This window comes from Molossus molossus, unplaced genomic scaffold (genome assembly GCF_014108415.1).
Source record: "Molossus molossus isolate mMolMol1 unplaced genomic scaffold, mMolMol1.p scaffold_m16_p_5, whole genome shotgun sequence".
NCBI classification, from domain to species: Eukaryota; Metazoa; Chordata; class Mammalia; order Chiroptera; family Molossidae; genus Molossus; species Molossus molossus.
The window spans coordinates 25,462,683-25,484,111 of NW_023425388.1; the positions used below are offsets into that span (position 1 = coordinate 25,462,683).

Genomic DNA, 21,429 nt, shown 5'->3' on the forward strand with positions numbered 1-21,429 from the left:
ACCTTTCCACTAAAATTATGCTAATCAAGCATGCCCATGATCTTAATGCTTCTAAATCCAATGTCCATTTCTCAACATTCCCTGTACTCAGCTCCACAGTGACATTTGACCCCACTGATCACACCCTTCTCCTTGAAAGGCTTTTGTCCTATGGCTGCTGGGGCACCATATCCCCCTGGTGTTTCTCATGTCAGACTGGCCAGTCCTCCTTGGTTTCCTCTGCTAGATGATTTTCCTTTTCCTGAGCTCCAAATATGGAAAACCCAGGATTCGGTCTGTGACCTTCTTTCACACACTCAGTAAACTCAGCAAGTGCCATGATTTTAAATATGGTGATGATTCCAAAATGTGTATCTATAAAGCTATGACCTCTTCCTTGAGGTCCAGAATGGAGCATTTAAACTGCCTATCAACATCTCCACCTAGATGTCTAATAGACATCTCAGACTTAACATGTCCAAAGAAGAATTCTTCTCATACACACACACCACAACCACCATCACCACAATAATCGATTCTCCAATAATCAAACTCTGTCTCAAAAAATGGCATCACCATCACCGCATTTATCTTGTATAGTTCTCTTGCACATCCCACAGCTAACCAACCAATCAGGAAGTCTCATAAAGTCAACCCTTAAAACATTTTCTAAAATCCTCTCCAGTTACCCCTAGTCCAGGCCACCATCATCTCATGTAATAACATCATAACTAGCCTCCCTCTTTTTCTTAACTCATAAGTCCATCTTCTGTGGTGCAGTTTAAGGGGTCTGTCACTACCCTCCCCCCCCCAAAAAAAAAACCTCCAATAGCTTCCAATTCTTCTTTTAAAAAATCTAAATCTTATGGTCTAACCCTTGGCCACTTCTCTGACTCCATGTCCAATTATTCCTCCTGTCATGACTCTGCTGCCACTGTGCTGTCCTTCTTGCTATTCCTTAAATGCACTGTTCTTGATCCTGTCACGTGGCCTCTGCACTCGCTTCCTGTTCCTACAATGCTCTTCTTTTAGTTGTTGTATAGCTCACTCCCTCGTGGTATTCAAGCATCTCTTATAAAAGTCTTCTTAGATCCTTTCATCTAAAATATTCCCCCGTTGCACCTCTTTACTTTATTGGGTCAATGTTACATTTTCAGAATCTTTGCAGGTGACAGAAACTGAATTCAGATCTGCCACACATCCACCAAAGCAGAACAAATAAAACCATCCATAACCAATATCCAGAGTAAAACTAGGAGTCACAAATTTCAATTTATATATAAGTGATCAAATAAACAGCATAACCCAGCATAGCCAGTCCCAGAATCAGACATCGACTGAACCAAAAAAGAAGGTACTGAGAGCCCAGAGGTTGTTGAACGCAGACAAAAATCTCTCTCCTAAAAAGATACTTCCTAAAAGGCTAGTAAACAAACAAAATAAGGCAGAAAGAAAATTTAAAGTAAAAATTAAAGAGTAAGATTCCTAAATAAATTTTAAATGCAGATTCTTTGAGGGGGCAAAAATTTAAAAAACAGACCAAAAAAAAAAAGAGAGAGAGAGAGAGAGAACATTAGCAAACCTACTCAATAGAAAAAAGGGAAAGTATAATAAACCCAGTAAGAAACTGCAAAGGGGAAAAAACATTGAAACAGAGCATATATACTTAAAATACCAAGAAGCAATATTTCACCAACTCTAGGCAAAAAAAAATTTTTGAAAATCTAAGTTAAAGAAATAACTTCTTAAAAAATACATTCTCCCTAATTTGACCCCAAAATACAGATAGTAAACTTAAACATCAGTTTTTATAGAAGAAATAGAGAAGATTCTCCCTCAAATAAAAACAACCCATTAAGGAAGCACCAACCCCATATGGTTTTAGGGGGAATTCTACCAAGCCTTCAAAGAACTGATCATCACTATGCTACTTAAACTGTTCCAGGGTATAGGAAAGAAAGCACAAACTATCAAACCATTTTATCAAGCAGACAATACTAATACCTAAACTTGACAACATAAGATTGTACAAAAAAAAGCTACAAAAGAACTTTACTTATTAATATTGATACAAAAAATCAAAAATAAAATGAATAATGTAAAAATATAATGATGCATCAACAAGTGGGATTTTTCCAGGAAGGAAAATTTTATTTTTAGGCAATCCATTGATGTAATTCATCATTTTAACAAATGTAAGGTGAGAAATCATATGATTATTTTCAGAGATACTAAAAGGGCCTTAAAGACCTACAACAGAATTCATTGCCATTTCTCATTTAAAATAGAAAACATCCATATGATCTCACTTATTTGTGGAATATAATGAACATAACAGTTTGAGGAATGGGGTAGTCCCAGAGACGTGGAAGCGGGGTACAGACTGACAATCCCCTAAAAAGTGGGGAGGTGGGGGAGGGATGAACCACAGAACTTATACGCATGTATGCATGAACAGTGGACATGGAGAACAATCTGGGGAAGGGGCAGGGAGGGAGGGGGAGGGGGGAATCAGTGGGGGGGGAAAGGAGAAACATCTGTAACAATAATTAATCAAAAATAAATAAATAAATAAATAAAAAATAGAAAACATCCATATCACAAAGGAATTTGCCAATAATATGATATTTATATAGAAAATTTGAAAAACTCCACCAAAAAATTTTTAGAAATAAAAATCAATGAATTTATTAAAGTTTCAGGATAAAAAATCAACATACAGAAATCAGTTGTGCTTCTACACACTAACAAAATATCTGAAAATGAAATTTTTAAAAATCTCATTGAAAATAGCATCAAAAACATTAAAATATTTAGGAATAAATTTAACCAAGGAGGTAAAAGACCTATACACTAAAAAGCATACGACATTCATGAAAGAAATGGAAAACACAAACAAATGGAAAGATATCTCAATTTCATGGATGGGAAGAATTAATATTAACGTGACCACACTCCTAAAGCTATTTATATATTCAATGCAATCCCTATCAAAATGCCAATGGCATTTTTGCAGAAATAGAAAAACAAACCTAAAATTTGTATGGAACTACAAAAGATCAAAATTAGCCAAAACAATGCTGAGAAAGAAGAAGAAAGCTTAGAGACATTATACTTTCTTATTTCCAATTATATTACAAAACACTATAGCAATCAAAACAACATGGTAGCCCAGGCTGGTGTGTCTCAGCAGTTAGAGCTCCAGCCTTGGACAAAAGGGTTGTGGGTTTGATTCACAGTGGAGGGCATGTGCCTGGGTTGCAAGTTCGATCCCCAGTCAGGTTTGTATAGGAGGCAGCCAATAGTTGCATCTCTCTTACATCAATCTTTCTCCCCCACACCCCTTTCCACTCTATCTAAAAATTAATGGAAAAATATCCTCAGGTGAGGATTAACCACAACAATACCAGCAGCAGCATGGTATTGGCATTAATATAGATACATAGACCAATAGAACAGAATCAAGAGCCCCGAAATGAACCCTCACATATATGGTCAACTAATATTTAACAAGGAAAGTGAGAATACTCAATGGGTAAAGGATAGTCTCTTCGAAAAATGGTGCTGGGAAAACTGGATAACCACATGAAGAAAAATAAAACTGGGTCACTACCTTACACCATTCATAGAAATTAACTCAAAATGGATTAAAGACTTAAACATAAGAACTGAATCCATAAAACTCCGAGAAGAAAATATAGGGGGGGGAGTTCCTTGACATGAGTCTTGGTAACAATTTTTTGGATATGACACTAAAAACACAAGCAACAAAAGAAAAAACTAAAAGCTTCTACACAGCAAGAAAAACAATCAACAAAGTGAAAAAGCAACCTATTGAATGGGAGAATATTTGCAAATCATAGATCTGATATCCAAAATATATAAAGAACTCATACAACTCAATAGCAAAAACAGTCTGATTTTAAAATGGGCAGAGGAACTCAATAGATATTTTTCTAATAAGACATACAAATGCCTAACAAGTACATAAATGGTGTTCAACATTAATCATCAGGGAAACGCAAGTCAAAATCACAAGGAGATATCACCTCCTACCTGTTAAAATGGCTATCATCCAAAAGTCAAGAAACAGGTGTTGGCAAGGATGTGGGAAAAAAGGAACCCTTGTGTACTGTTGGCAGGAATGTAAATCAGTATAATTGCTAAGGAAAACAGTATGGATTTTCCTCTAAAAATAAAACTACCATATGATCCAACAATTCTATATCTGGGAATATATCCAAAAGAAATTAAAACCGTCTCTAAGAGCTGCCTGCACTCCCATGTTTATTACAGCATCATTCACAGTAGTGAAGATATGAAAACAACCTATGTGATGCCACACACACACACACACACACACACACACACCCCACCGGATATTATTTATCCATGAGAAAAAAAAGGAAATCCTATTTGCAACACCATGAAAGAAACTTAGCCTTATGCTAAGCAAAACAAGTCAGACAAAGAAAGACAAATACTGTATAGTATCACTTGCATGTGGAATCTGAAAAGGTCAAACTTACAGAAACAGAGTGGAAAGGTGCTTGCCAGGAGCTAGACGGTGGGGAAACGAGGAGATGCTGCTCAAAGGATACAAACTTCCAGTTATAAGATGAATAAGTTCTAAGGCTGTATTGTCCAACATAGTGATTGTAATTGTATAATACTGTATTATACATTGTATTAATTCTGCATTATATAAAATTTTAAATGTTCTCACCACAAAAAAAAAGAAATGGTAATTACGTGACATGATAGAAGCATTACTAATGCTATGGTGGTGATCATTTTTTCAATATATAAGTATATCAAATCAACACATTGTACACCTTAAATTTACACAATGCTATATGTCAATTACATCTCAATAAAGCTGGAGGGGAAACACAAAGTCCTTCTTCAGTTTTATGACCTGCTTTAGGGGATGGTCAGAAAGTCCTTCCTGCACATTCCATGTCTCAAATTCCTTTAGCTTAAACAGTCCATGTGCCAAGATGCCATGTTCTAGGGCAGCCTGTCTTGAACTCCATCACAGGCCATGAAGAACAGTAATCCCTGAAAGATGGAATCAAATGAAGTGAGCCCTGTGGTTGCCCCGGCTGACTGCCTGGAGATTCTCCTGACTTTGGTGCAGAAAGAAGGAACCCTGGAACAGCCAGACTGTCTCCCTGAGTTGAAAAGACAAAGCTGGGAGTCCAGGGACACCAAAGCAGCTACAGTTCCCTGCAAAGTTACTGGAGAAGAGAAAATTGCGTTAACAGACTGCTCTGGAAACTTGCGGAGGGTCTTCCTCCAGTCTTCAACGGAGCGCTGATTAGCACACGGGTATGAAAAAAATACAGTCAGGAAGGAACCGTCCTACAGAATTAGCAGAAACAATGATTGGAGCTTGCAGTTTAGCTTTATAGTAATAATACTGAAAGGGTTCAGAATACCCCAAAATACGGCACCTTAACATAGTAAGATAATTTAAGCTAAAGGAACTTGACAAACTGTAGGTGCAGAAGGAATTCTCTGATTACCCCATTGTCCCCTAGAGCAGGTCATAACACCCTCTTGTGAGAGGTAACCTCTCTATAAGAAACATCCTTATCTCTGAAGACAGAGGGACCCCAAGAGGAATCCAAACAAATGGGCCTTGCTCGGTTTCCCCGTTTACCACCCTTAGCTCATACATTTTGTCCTAACGTGCTTTCCACCCTTCATGAAACCTAGTATAAAAACACTCAGGCTTAACTGTTTCTTTAGGTCTTTACTTCCTTATGAAGTCCCGTGTCATGTAAAACATTCACTCCAAATCTTTAAACATCAGTCAATCATCACAGAAAAGGACCTTCTGCTTCATTGGACACTAGTATATCAAGTGCCTACTACATGATTCCTCTTACTTAACACAGAATTCAGTTCTATTTCCAAATTTATTATCTATATTCATGAATGGGGGAGCCAGATTGCCTAGAACGGATGGATCTTTTGAAAGGCATCCATTCTAGGATTATAAAGGTGATGCCCACTCTGTATACTGGTCTGCAGTTTCTTACAGGCTGAATACGATTGAAAGCCATATTTTTCCTAAAACTGCAGACCTGTGGCCACCTGAACACACCATCTTTGGAAAATCTGTATTGTTTTTTCCAGAAGTTAACAGCCTCTTTTACCAACCTGTCTTTTCTCCAAGCCAATTCTTAGAGCAATTTCTGAAATTCTTACGAATGCTATAGAAACTGAAGACATCTGAAGTTGAGACGGCAGCAGTAAATCTCAAAGTCCAAGGCTTTTTCCAGCCAGTTACGGGTGTTACACAATAAGGACTGTTCAATTATTAAAGGCCCTTGGAATCCCACTGTGTGCTTAGCACTATACTAAGAGTACAAGGACTTATGAAGAAGGAAAATAACACTGTTTCTGTCCCTGAGAAACATATATTCCATCCTAATAGCCTAATATTAGAAGTTATTTAACTACAGACACACCTGAATGTTAGCTAAATAATTTCAATGACTGCCAGAGTGGGATGGGAAGTCCTAAAATAATTTTTCCACCCATTTATCCATATCAGTCTCTTGAGTTTTGCCTCATCTTTTGTGCATTTGGATGTTACATTACTGAAAGAAAATTAACATGCTGCTTTAAAAAAAAAAAAAAGTGCCCTGTTGAAAAATAAATTGGCAATTTTCCTTTTCCTGTGTACCTTCGAGTGAGTGGCTCCCCTGGGGTGATTTCATAGGTAATTGAATTTCATATGAAATTTACCAAATAGCAAGGGTCTGATATGCTCTGCAGAACATCCCATATTGCTCAAATCCCTACCTGCCTGCAGATTTCAAATATAATGCCACATGGAGAATTGGCATATTGAAGAATAGAGAAGTACTGTCCCTTTGTGAAGCAGCAGAATCTATAGGGAAAGCCCAACAACTGACCCATCTATATCCTAGCTGGGGGCTCATCACCTGCACAAAAGACCTTAAAGATACTATACTGTTTGGACAAGCTGCTACTGCTGTGATCTTAAAACAATCATTTTCTTTGTCCTAAGCTTGAGACTAGCAAAATGAGAAGCCAGAAAGAAAAGTGAATTAATTCATTGCAACCAAATAGCCCCAGTCTCAATGAGAACTCTGAATCATTCACTGATCTGTGCTTTCTGTGTTTATGTATTTACGTGTGTGTCTCTTCTCTTCTTGCAATAATTAAAAGAGATTAAATCTTTGGTTTCAATTGCAAAACTCCCAATAATTTTTCAATAAACAATAATTGAGGACCAACTCCATGTAGGACATTGTTGTAGATTCTAGAGATGTCAAATGGAATGAGACTTGGTACCTGTTCGACAAATTTCTTACAGCAACACACCCTGGTGTTTTCTTTCTTTCTTCTTCTTCTTCTTCCTTTTTTCTGTTAACTCTTACCCGAGGATATTTTTCCATTAATTTTTAAATAGAGTGGAAGAGAGGGAGAGTGGGGAAGGGAGACAGAGAGAAACATCAACATGAGAGAGACACATCGATTGGTTTGCCTACCACACAACCCTGACCAGAGCTGGGGATCGAACCTGCAACTCAGGTATGTGCCCTTCACCGGGAATCGAACCCAAAATCCTTTGGTCCATAGGCCAATGCTCCAAACACTGAGCCAAACTGACTATGGCCACCCTGGTATTCTCAATGGCTAAATTCTACAAAGGTTCACTATGGACATATCTTGTGATTTTCACCCTTTTAAAATCTAAATGCACAGAATAAAATAAAGAGAACACTAAAAAAATGTATGTGTTAAACATAGCTGCAAAACACCTCTTTTGTAATATGTGATTTAATCAAGTTAGACAAGTGCCTTTGGTTAGATTTAGGTAACTAAGAATATGCATGAAGAAATAAATCTTGACCCAGTTCTATCATTAACTGCTGAAATCTTTTGCTTTTTTTCCCTTCTTTCCTCTTCTGCCTCTCTCCCCTCTTTCTATAAGTCAGCCTAAGTATTCAACCTCCTGATTATTTCAACTGAAGAGACTGCTGCTCCAGATATCAGCATCTATAAAAATGTTATCTCCTAACAAACTGCTCCCTATGTCTCATACATAAGGAGGGATCCTCCCATTCCTTTTGTATCTTCTCCCACTAAGCTGTGTGGTCTCAAGCAAGAACTGGGGCTTATTTATCTTAACATCCTTGGTAACTAATACATACATGATGCACAACAGCTTCTAGGCAGTCAATAAATATCAGCTCCACGAACTTCCCCGCCATCATCTATCTCAATATCTCGACATGCTCAATACTGAATTCGTACTGATTAGTCGATACAAACTCTTAATTTGCCAATCATTAGAGGAAAAGACTTATTATCAAGTTTGCACCACCATTGCTCAGGCTGTAGCTCTTCAAACTAGCGAAGTCAGCTACATAACAAGCAGAAACTAACATTAATGAGACAGTGCACTTGTGATACCACAGCATTCCTCAGTCAACTATCCTTTACGCTCTGTAATCATCACTCACTTCATAGTTGCCAACCATAATAAGTGTAACAGTGATGTATCATAAACAGTCTGATGACTGTACCAATTATATTGATGAGAAGGGGCATTTGCTTACATTCAGAAAAAAAACCTGGCAAAGGCAGCACAGATGAGGTGATTCTGCTGGGACTGAACTCAGGGCGCTGATTATTAATGAAGCTATTTCATATCCTGTGACTCAAAATTTAAACCTCATACCAACCATCTCTAGGGGGTAGGTCTCATTTTCCTCATTTTATATGTGAGAAAACTGAGGCTCAAGTAAATTAAAGAACTTTCTTTAAGTCACTACACAGCTAGGGGTGATTTTTTAAAATCAGTTATCTATTGTACATTTAGTTAGTTCCCCTTTTCCTGCTTATACGTAAAACACTGCCATCAACATTCCTATTGCTATATCTTTGTGCAAGTACTTTTAGATAATTTTTTTCTGGAAGTAAAACTGCTGAGCTAAAGGGTTTTGTCAACTCTCAAACTGTCTCTCAGAAATATTCAGATTCCTGCTGGTGATGTATAAAAGTGCCCATTTTTCCACACCTCTGCTGATACTAGATATACATTTTTTTAATCCTTTGTCAATCAAATGGGGGGGGGGCTGTAATCCTTTTTTTTTTAATTTTTGAAAACACAAAATTTTTTAGTCCTTGTCCTTCTAAGTTTTTAAGACACCCTCTCTGTTTGGTCTATGGAAGATCCTAAACACATAAGATTTGGAAGTTGTCCTCAGTGAGGTGACTTTGTCCTTTATTCAATCAGTCTAGATGACTAGAGCAGAGTGACTTATGGATTTGAAAGACTTGGCATGAAAGAAGTCAGCGCAAATGATCAAATATTAATTATTCTCTGGGAGGACTAATACTGTGGGTGAGCTGTGATTATCAAAAGTGAATGGGTACGCTGTTTCTGCATTCATGTAAGAATAAATAAAAGCTGTTTTGTTAATTCAAGTCAGCTAAGGATTTAACTTATTGCTCCCTTAGGTTTTTCTTTTCACACCTTTATCATATGCTTGACTTATTTTTGGTTTGGTTATACAGTAGCTAGGTGAAAGGGTAAGTACATGAGGAGGGTGAGAGAAAAAATAGAGAGAACTGCCATTGGTTGTCAACTGTGAGAGAAGGGATGAGACACAAACAAAGTGCGGGTGGAAGGTACTAAAATGAGCAAGCATGTTTTATTAGAGGAAAGATGCAACCTTTACTGAAGGCCTATGTACCAAGCACTGGGCAAGACTTGTTCTACACATCTCATTTAATTCTCACAACTCTTTGAAACGCAGAGAATCCATGGGTTTTGGGGTTTTTTTTGCAATTTTTATTAATTTATTTTCGTTACAGATATTCTCCCTTCTCCCCTCCACACCTTCCTCCAGATCCTGCCTGTCCCCCCCCCACCCCCCCTCGAATCGTTGTCTATGGCCATTGGTTACACATACGTGCATATAAGTTCTTTGGTTTATCTCAATTTGTGTTTTTTAAATGCAAAAAATGAGCACCAGTGAAATTGGCCTAAGTGATTACCAAAAAAGCTAAACTGCTATTAGAATCTTTGTCTTTTTTGCTATTTTTTCCCACATCTCACACACACACACACACACACACACACACACACACTGTACCAAAACACTGGAGCCATCCTGGATTAGAACTTTTGGCTCTCCCTGCCACCAGAGAAACAAAATAAAGGATAAAATTTAAAAAGAGAACAGGTTGCAGATGAAAATGAGGAAGATCCCAGAAACACGACTAAAAGAACAAGAAAATAAATTATGTATTGAGTAAATGAGAAATTAAGGAAATTGGAGAACGAAGTACACACTTAGAATTGTGCCCAAAAGATAAGAATAAATGAGTGTAGAATAAAGAAGTAGCACAATAAAACAATGGCATGAAAAAAACACACACATTAGTCAAGTGAAGAAATCATAAAAAGAAGTTAAAGACAATCCCAGCCAGTGTGGCTTGGTTGTTTGAGCATCATCTCATGCACCAGGAGGTCATCGGTTTGATTCCGGGTCAGGGCACAGGCCCAGGTTGCAGGCTCGATCTCCAGTAGAGGGCCTGTAGAAGGCAGATCTATGTTTCTCCTCATAGATGTTTCTATCTCTCTCTCCCTCTCCCTTCCTCTCTCTGAAATCAATAACATTTTTTTAAAGACAAATAATACCTAGACACCACAAAATTAAAAAGCTAGATGGCTCAACCAAGAAACAATATGTCCAGCCCCTTACTCTTTTTTTTTATCCTCTCTCGAGGACATTTTCCCATTTTTTGTTCAGAGTGGAAGGGAGAGAGAGAGAGAGAAACATTGACATGAAAGATACACATCTAGTGGCTGCCACCCGCACAACCCAGGGCCGGGGACAAACTACAACCAAGGTACGTGCCCTTAGCAGGGGGTCTCTCTGGACCACAGGCCGTTGCTCTAACCGCTGAACCAAACCGGCCAGGGCAGCCCCATACTCTTGACTGGTCCCTGAAGGAACCCATTTTCCATTCGCTTAATATTCGTTATCATATACCAATTTTCCTGCCACCCTTTTCAAATGCAGTGACCAAAACTGTAGGCTCTTTCCAAGTAATTGTCACCCACCAGTGGTCACCAGGTGAGCCAGGACCCAACAACTCTATTTGTACTAACGCTGACAGCTTCAGGACTTTTATCAGCTGCCCACTCTCCATGATCCTCGAGGCTTCTGCCAGTCCTGCCAATGTTTGTGTTGCTTTGTTTCTGTTCTTATTGACAGTTCTCTGAGCTTTGAGCAAGGAAAGCATTTTAGAAAAATCCCCTAGTCCAACACAAAGGGTAGGCATCTGCTCCAGGGTCTCCCAGTTAATACATGTCAGAGCCAGAGTAATACCAACCATTCATTCTTATCTTCATGGACTCACATATGGCTTTATTATTCAAAAACATCTTAAATTTTATTTCAATTAAAAAAATAACAGAAATTAGACAACTAGGGCAAGGAAGTTTAGAAACAAAAGGGAAGACTTTGTGGAAGAAAGATCACAACCAACAGAAGAATGAGCGCCCCCAGTGGGAAAAGTATGAAACACAAGCATAAGAACAGAACAGCTTCATTCTTCATTTGGTTCATTTTCTCTTTGCCCTTGTTTGTATATCTTGCTTCCATTCACCACGTCTTTAGAAAAAAGAGCATAAATTTCAGAGAGAAAAAGGCAGGCAGTAAGAGAGTATGAAATGAAGTTCAGAAGGACTGCATACCGTGATCAAATAAGAAGAGGACTGGCCAGCCAAATCCTATAAACTAGATGGAAATTACATGGTAGAAAAGAAACTTGAGACATAATCTCTTTCCCTCTCCCCCTTTACCACCAAAATATGTATATTTATTTATTATTCTCCCATGCCTGCTTTCTCTCATTTTCCCAGTTGATTTTCTCCCCTTCTCATTTTTAAAACATCAATGAGAACCTGAGAAAAGAAATGAGTAAGTTTTAAAAATACAAAAATGAGAGACTAAGGAAAGTATAAAATAATTGAAATTAACCTTCAAATCTCAGTATCAGGAGAATGCTCACTGTATGAGGGCTTTTAGTTACGAAGTATAGCTTAATAATGAAATAATAATAGCCAAATAAATAATAGCTGAAGTCCTATCCCATTTTCATTCTAGGGGTCAAGTAGAAACAGAAAGGTGGGGTTATGGAATGGCCTGCCCAATTTAAATTTTTTCATTCTTCTTGCTTATAAAATAAAAATTTAATACCCTATGAGAACTTCATTACTGATGTGACTCCTTTCAGTGTAAGTGTGTACACACATACACACACATACGCATACACTCCTGGAAGAATGCAAATCCACGCCAAAATATCAACCATGGTAATATCTGAGGAGTGGGAAAGGCCAGGAGAAATTTCACTGAGTACTTAATATAATCCATAGTGCTTGATTTTTTTTTTTTAATCATCAGATATAACTTTGGACATTCAAAATAAAACAAAGAAAAAGTAAAGGGCAATTTATGATGAATAAAATTGGACAATGAGGGGGGAAAATGCAAAGAGAAACTATAAAAAAGAGAGTAACCAAATTGTCCTTTAGAGCTTTTATTTCATCGTTTCTCTTCCCCTGATTTTGTATCTACATTGTGGAGGTGGGGGACGGAGGCAGATTCCTGCCAGTATATTCTCTCAAGGTTTATCTTTACTCACCTCTCTAGAAAAACAAACAATACTGACAACGATTTTAAAGAAAGACAAGAAGCAACAGGTCACTGGATTTGATGAAACCTTATGTTATACACATCTACAACCATGACTTATTCTTTAAACAGATCAATAGAAACAATTTTTCACCTTTCTTCAAAGAGGGAGCTGAAGTAACTGTAGCTCACTCACAGTGGCTTCTGTCTTGTTGACAAGAATCATTTATCACTAACTCGGTGACAAGGGTTCATGGCCTTATATGCCTGAACCAATTTCTCAAGTAGATTGCAGGACACTTAATCTTTGGCTGTTAAATCAATTCTTCACAGTACTTTTTTTTTCTCTAAAATACCACTCCTTTTTTCCCCAAAAAATAGCAATTTTGTATCATTCATCTACTGCAAAGCTTACCATCTTCTCCCTTTCTTCATTAGATCCAACCCAAACTCCTCAGGGGATATGAAAAACCTTGTGTGATCTGGTCCCACCGTAACCATTCCTACCCCACTGCTTTTTTACACCAAACCCAGAGCGATCTGCCACATCCTCTTCTTTCCGACTCTCACTCAGGAAGTACTCATTTGCTGGTCTACTTATTCAAGGGACAAACAGGCCAACCTGTGGGCTAGGGAAGGGTCTATGCAAAAAGCAGAAGTTACACTGAGACAACTTTACAGAGATGGTGAAGAATTTTTTTACAGAGAAGGCAATTGTTTCCTGCCTATGTATCATATCACCCCCAAGAAATAACAGTATCAGGAAGAAAGGGAACATGACCACGAGTCCAGGCTCCAAAGTTGGCCAACAGGACTCAACTGTCAGCTCTACCAATTACAGAATGACCTAGGGCAAGTCATTTTTCTCTTCCTGCCCCTCAGATTCCTCATCCCAAATTGGAGGTAGTGACTATATGTGCCTGGTTGAGTTATGATGAAGACTGCTAGTTGTCAAAATTATTATCAGGCACTCAATTTTTCTTCTAGTGAATTTGATGTGATTATCTGGTATAGAGATCTCCCGAATCTGTCCTTTTCCTCAGACATCATTTTCTGAAGCAGTGTCCTTAACCAAATTTAACTTAGGTAATGACTTAGCTCTGATGAGAATTTACATAGTCACAATAACATTATTTTATGTAGTCATAGTATGTAAACTATTCTAATTAATATTAATCTTTTCAAATCAACCTATAATCAAAACATGGAAGGAGTAATTGTGCATACAAAAAAAGAATGAAAAAATTATTATATGTGATAGAAGTTAGGAAGGATAGTGAGAGAAAGGAGTATTATGGTCACTAGATAAATTATTTCTGTTTGGGAGAGCAGGAATCAAAAGTGTAAGTGAATTGTTAAAGTTACAAAGGTAACCAATAGAGTAACAAAGATATTTGGGGGTGATAGGTGAACTAATTCCTCATCTACCATAGGAGAAGATCAATAGATAACAGAAAAATAGAAAAATCAATAGATAGTGGTATATCATTTAGAGATATGAAAGTAACACTAAAACCCTACAAAAAGAAAAGTAAAATAGTTAAAAGTAGCTTATTTAAGAAAGAACTACTTTTTAAATTTTTTATTTAAGAAAGAAGTGAGTCCAGCCAGTGTGGCTCAGTGGATTGATTTTGTCCTATGGACTGAGAGGTCCCGGTTCAATTCCCAGTCAGGGCACCTGTCCAGGTTGTGGGCTCAATCCCCAGTAGGGAGCGTGCAGGAGGCAATTGATTGATGTTTCTCTCTCACATCAATGATTCTCTCTCTCTCCCCCCCTTCTTCTCTCTCTAAAAACTCAATAAAAACATATTTAAAGGGAAAAAAAGAGGTAAAGAGGGTTAAGAGAGGGAACCATAAAGTACACAGTATAATGAACATCATCTACATTAAATAAGAAAATAGCCTTTTTATTGTTTGTTTGTTTTTTTGAAGTTATTGAGGTAACATTGGTTAATAAAATCATATTGGTTTCAGGTGTACAATTCAATTATACATCATGTATATATTGTACTATGTGCTCACCATCCCATGTCAAGACTCCTTCCATCACAATTTCTAAAAATAGCCATTTTTAATGAAGTTAAATATCAAGACATGGCCACTGACCTCCCTACTTTACCACTGTATTTGGACTGACAATGCAAGCAACATGACAACATTCAAATCAATGTCCTGTAACCTAAAATAGGTTGAGTTGGAGTTCTCTGAGCTTCTTGGGGAAATAAGTTTTTGATCTCTGTAAAAGAAGAACAGAAATACTCATAGCCAGTCTAGTGGACAAGAGGTTTCAACTCAGGATGAGCAGAAATGTTAAATTTCATTATCAGGCAATTATCAATTTACAGCTGATTTATCCCAACTACAACACAGTGACTGAAAAAAGGCATGTGCAGAGGAAGAAGCAGTGTGAATTCTAGGGCAGCTCTGATCAGGGGGCTGGGGCAAAGGACACCAGTGTCAACTTGAGAGTACAACGTTTTCTTATGAAAGCTCTATCTAAGCTAAGAAACTTGGGTTGAGACCACTGTAGTCTCACCTACTGACTGCAACAGCCTTCTGGTCTCCTTGCTCCAGACTTTTTCCTTTCCCCAGTCTCTAAGCTGTTGATCTTTCTGAAGAGAGATCTTTCTGAAAATCAAATCAGATTAGTCGCTCCCCAGCTTAAAGCCTCCTGCTGCCTTTTTTTTTTTTTTAATAATGTCCAAATGTCTTAACATGGATTATGAGTCTTTATTATAATACCTGGCCCTTGCCTACTTCTTCATCTTCAATCTTTGCTTATCTACCTGATATAATCCTTCTTATTCTTCAAGTGTCAGTTCAAATGTCACTCCTAGAAGTCCTTTGCTGACTTTCCACATTCAAGGTACCACTGGAATGCTCCTCTATCACTGTGCTACCATAACTACAGTGATATAAGCAGGTCTTTGCACTGCATCATGAGTTACTACAAAAGAGGTTAATACTTTTATCTTTATGTCCTCAATGAACACCTTGTATGTATATGATGCAACCAATACATCCATGATTGTACCAATTATGAACAGTTAAAAATTCCATAAGAAACTCTCTATTTTCCCCTCCCTAAAAATTGTCTTGTACAAAGAATTCAAATGACATGATGAGAGAAATGACAAGTACCTAAACGTTTAGCAACTTCTAAAAGCAAAAATCTATGTGATTGAAAAGAGTGAGTCCAGCCATCACAATCAGACTTGATTTCAGCCACAGATCTACTTAATGTTTTGGAGAAAATTGTGCAGTCTGTTTTTTTCTCCTTAAAAAACAATGAGCTTGCTGTGGTTTCTCCCCGCTCTAGAAATTTAGGACTCACTCCTACACTGACATCAGCTCTATGAGGCATTTATACACAGCACACACACTTCCAGCATGTAGGTTACACTGAGCCAAGGGGAAAATTATAGCAGATGCTACCAAGGTTCCAGGTCAAAGTGTTTTTTTTATATATTTGCATTGCAAAATAAATTCAATTTCTTTTCAACTCAAGTAGAAGGAGTGTGCAGTATTCTTATTTCTATGATTATATCAGTTTACATTTTCCATCTTCTAAATGTTTCAGAGACATTACCATAGTAATTCTTATAATACTCTTGTAAAGTAAGCAAGCAAGTAGTATAATCTCTTTTTACTGAAAAGAAAGTTGGGGGTCACAGACATAACAAGATCATAAATTCACTTGCCTTAGATACCAAAGGCTTGCTCTGACATCTGTTTTTATGTTGCAGCTCAAACCCCTTACACATTCAGTACTGATTGCTTTAAGAATCCCTAAGATGACTTCTAACTGGGAGGGTTAGTACATTGTATTAAATTTGAGGCTTATAATAATAATTTCCTAAGTATATACATAAATACAAAATGTAGGAGCACACATGAGTTTTACATTTACAATACAGTTTTAAAACTAAGGAGATGCCATCAAAACTCAAGTTTCTTCTCGTTGGTCTTCCTGGCTCTGAATGAACATTTTCCAACTTTGTATCCCCATCCATTGAAACCACTCTCACTAACATTATTGTTTAATAATACAACTCAGCCTTCATGATAATTAAGACTCTACTAATTTTATACACTCTGAAGTGGATCTGTATATTTTAAGATGTTCCATTTAAAACTGATCTGGAATTCAGATGAAATTCTTTTAAAATTGTCTTGCTACCTACTAAGATAATTTTACTACCAAGATGTACAGTCAGTAAAGGAAATTTTTCACTCTGCAAAATAAACCATTAAAATAAATAATTGAAATCTATTAAGTAAAATATGAAATATATACTCATTTTTAAAAATCTCTAGTAAGACCATCAGTATGTATAGACATCTATCTTGAAACAAAACACCTTATATTCAGCAACTTTAAAGGTTTATACAGCTAGAAAAAAATTCATTCCAATTTCCATAATGTTTAAGAACTAAAGCTTAATTTTAACTTCAATCTTAAAGATTACTTTATATGAAGTAATAGAATTCATTTTTATCATTACTTCCATGATGTATAAAGCAAGACAATACTGACAGTATGCTATGCAAGTCAATTTACTCCTACATTCAGCATACAAGAGTTTCCAAACACATTAAAAGTCAAAACTCTAAACAGAAAATCCTCTAACAAACTGCATATTGAGTAAACCAAATCCTACCCTATTTCTGTATAAAAGGTCCTTCCAAGGGTTACAAAACTCAGTTATGCTCAAGAAATCTCAACCATGGTTCAAATTCTATGTTGAATAAAAAGCACGCATCAATGCTCCCACTGTGAACATGACACATTGAAGTTGACACCATAAACTAGCAACAATCTCAAGACAAGCTCTCAGACCTAGCACTGACGTGATGAAGTTACATTTGAGTAGACACACATGAATAATCTGAAATGACAGACCAATTTCAGTTTGAAGATAAGCTGAGAAGACATTTCTTGACATGCCATTTATTCTGTCTGACCAGTCAGAAACATTTCTGATAATTCAAGAACAATTTCCATATATTTTAAATTTCTAATCTCCTAACTCATACGTTAAAATGTTTCTCTCATGCTACTGGAGCTCACAGATAGGTTCTAAGAACACTGATACATGGATTTTGCCTCCATTTTATCTATACTGAATACTTATGCTATTTCATTTAGGAAAGCTAATTATAAACATATTATGTGTAATTATAAAAATAATTGTAATTATTAAACATGAGTAGCTTTGCTACAAATTGGGAATCATTCTGTCCAGATGATCATAAAAAGTTGAAATACAGTTTAATTTAACACTATTCACACTGAATAAGACTTGACGATGTTTACATTAAAACCCACAATTTGTAAGCATTAGACAAAATCTTTAAGCATATCTGCATCCTTGGCTTGAACCTAAGAATACAAAAGGTTTTGTCACTGATCACTGAATTATATTAATTCACTTCCAATTTATGTGCATGCAAATTCTACCATTATGAAAGTACACATTTGCAAGAAAAAACTATTTTGCATAATTGAAAATACTTTGTTACCTTTTCGTCTCACATTGAAATATAATATTCTTGATTATGTTGTTAAAAGTCAGATAAATCTTTACCTTAACATGAAATAAAATAAGAAATGTATACCATCTTTTACTAGGACTATTACACTTACCTTAAAATTAGTAGTATGACTCTTACCTTTTTCTGGACTTAAGTTTTTATACACTTCAAGGTCTGCCATTAAATTTAATATTGTTATACATTATTGGCAAGAGCAGTAAAATTTCTCTCTAAAGGCAAAGCCTTTTCCTGATACACATCTCCAGAAAAGGAAAAGGAAAAAAAATTTAAAAAGGCAAAGAAATCCTTAGCAGTCCCAAGAACTTGGCTCATACTACCCTATGAAGCATGATGAGATCTTCACAATTCAGCCTTTACAGTGTGGAGAAAATAAATCCATGAGATAGGATTCTAGAACTTTGTCCCAAAGTGCAAAGCACAGCCAGATAAGAACGCTGGAAGCATCTGCTCAGGGCTGCCGCTACTGTGGGAATGCAGGCGCTGTGGCTACTTTAGGTATGAGACATGCATGCTTAGTGCTGAGATTAAAGCCCTCAAGGCATTATGCACATTTCATGTCTGGGAAGTGTAGGACTTTAACCATCAAAGAAAGCCTCCTCACCTACAGAGCCATTGAGAAAACACTGATTGCCACGGTAGTGACGCAGGCTGAATGCAGAAAACGAACATGCACATACACACAGACACACACAAGCACACACACAGACACACACCATCTCAGAAGCAAACATCACTGCATTTAAGGCTAAAGCAACCCATTCAAAATAAGCCACATGTGGTCCTCTACATTGTACACTACTTTTGCGGCGGTTGGGCTAAACACATACTTATTGACTAGTGTTGAATCTTTCCCTCGATTTTTATCCCTACTCCACGCACAAACACAGCAATGATTACAGAAAAGGCTGGAATGTTTCCCACTTAGAATGAATGAGATTACAGTTTCAAAACACGGACGGTGAGAGCTCCTTCTCAGGTGAAAACAAATCACGTCCCTGTAGGCAAGGTAAGTAGCATGAATGGGTTTAAAAAGCCAGTTCTTAGTGAATGAACCAGTATATTATTAGAGTAGTTTTCCCTAAAGTATACATAAGAATTATTTGCATGTTTTAATCAATTTCTTTATAGAAATAGGTAGACAGACAAACAAATACTTCACAAGCAAATTTACTGTAGTCTTGCATTAAAAATTGTTACCAGGTCTCTGCATCCTGAGAATTAACTCCCTTACTCCCAGAATTCTCTAATATGAATCCCCCTTTGCTGTTTTCTTTTCCCCAGCCTCCACTGTGGCCCCTGAGGCTCCCAGCACCTCCCATTCTGCACCTGACAGTGTCAACCCCTTTCCTCCATTCCCTTCAGGACCACCCAATCCAGACTGCCAACCCACTCTAAGGTGCCAAGCTCTACCCCAATTCCCATTCACCTCTTTCCCAACTTACAAACCCCACTGTTTGCTCTTACTCATAAAAACTTGAAATTCAAAGGGGTATGCATGTGTGGGTGTGCTTGTGTGTGTGTGTGTGTAGGTACACATTATTAGAATATCCCTTTTGCAAGATGCATCTGACATTTATATAGACATGAGTTTAGGAATAATCTGCCTGAATTCAAATCCTGCCTCTGCCACCAACTAGTTGTGTATACCTTAGGTGACTTACTTAAATTCTCTGCTTCTTGGTTTCCTTACTTGTACAACTCCCACTCCTAAGTGGTATTGAAAGTATTCATTTAATACACAAAATGTTTAGAATCATAATTATTTTATAATATTACTATACTATTATTATTGGTCTTGAAATTCTGGAAAAGCAGACTTCATTGTTTAATTTGAACTAACCAGGACTTTGAACACAGCATTGCACCCCAAAACTTGAGATCTCAGAAATACTCACTCTTGTTAAATCATTCAAATGATTGGTACTCCCAGAAAATCTTATAACACAAAACTGTTCCCATAACACAAAATTGGTGCCAAATAATGGATTCCTACTTCCTTTGGCCTTCCAGAACCAAAGCTACTAAAAAAGTTGATTTCCCACTCAATTTTAATAAAGAGATGAAGGTCAAATTTCTCCCAAGGCAGGCTTAGAAAAAATCCCTTCCCTCTCTTTCTCAAGATCCCTACTGCAATTGTGTGATACCAACACAAGGGAGGGTCAGAAGAGGGGAAGGAAGCAAACTGCTCCTCACCCTCCCCTTCCACAGGGAGTCTTGTCCCAACAAGTTCTTCATCCCTCTCATCGTCTTGCCCCCAGAGCCTCCAGGCTCCACCCCGGAAAGGTCAGCATACAGGTCAGATATGGAGCCCAACACCACAGCAATGAGCAGTGCCCAGGTTGATCCTGAATGACTCACACTCCCGAGGTGAACACCCAGTGGCACCGAGAGGGCAGATAGGTGAGCTTTTAAAGAGCAGGTATAGCCCATGTGCATGCATTTGACCACCAAGGAACACTCCTGGATTTTTGAGAGCCTAGAAATATCTACCCCTTACTTAATATCCAATTCTTCTACTGCAGCAAATAACCTTCTATGCAGCCCATGGGGAAAAAAAAGGAAACTCAAACACCTATTCCAAATTCAGCAGGGGTACTGGATGAATAACACATCATCTTGGATTACTCCTCAGTATTTTCCCAACAGAAGGTCATGTACAATGTCAAGTAGGCCAACTGGCTTTGGGAGCACTGGTGCTCCCAACTGACAGGTCACCTCAAGAACTGTCTGGCTTTAAAGTCTTTAACTTCTTATCTGAAACCCTCATTTTAAAACCTTGGGCTTTTCCCAGATTAGTTGTAGCCCAGTATTCAGCATATGGTAGCTATCTTAGCTGCCTCCACTTTTAATCATTAAACCTAATATGGAAATACCTTTCACTGTTCAGGTGAAAGAGAAAAATGTCTCTGAGTTTAGCTCCTAAATTTACAATGAGTGAAGAAATTGAAAGACTTTCTGACACCATTTTCCTCACTTTTCACATTTAAATTCTAATTCTGTTTTCTTAAAGAATCATCACAGAGCCCTGGCCAGTTTGGCTCAGTGGTTAGAGCATCGGCCTGCAGTCCAGAGAGACTCGGGTTCGGTTCCTGCTAACTGCATGTACCTCGGTTATAGTTTGTCCCCGGCCCTGGTTGGGTCATGCAGGTGGCAATCACTCGATGTGTCCCTTTCACATCGATGTTTCTCTCTCTCT

General features: G+C 37.5%; 1 protein-coding gene across 1 annotated transcript in view; it reads right to left on the bottom strand.

The window, feature by feature from the left end:
• The window catches only part of PLCH1 (phospholipase C eta 1), a 122,993-nt gene extending 104,463 nt beyond the window's left edge, over positions 1 to 18,530 (bottom strand). Inside the window, exon 1 of the mRNA XM_036243026.1 lies at positions 18,351 to 18,530. Coding sequence (XP_036098919.1) covers positions 18,351 to 18,393 — 43 coding nt within the window. The 5' untranslated portion in view covers positions 18,394 to 18,530. The remainder of the gene's footprint in view (positions 1 to 18,350) is intronic.
• Positions 18,531 to 21,429: the final 2,899 nt, after the last annotated feature.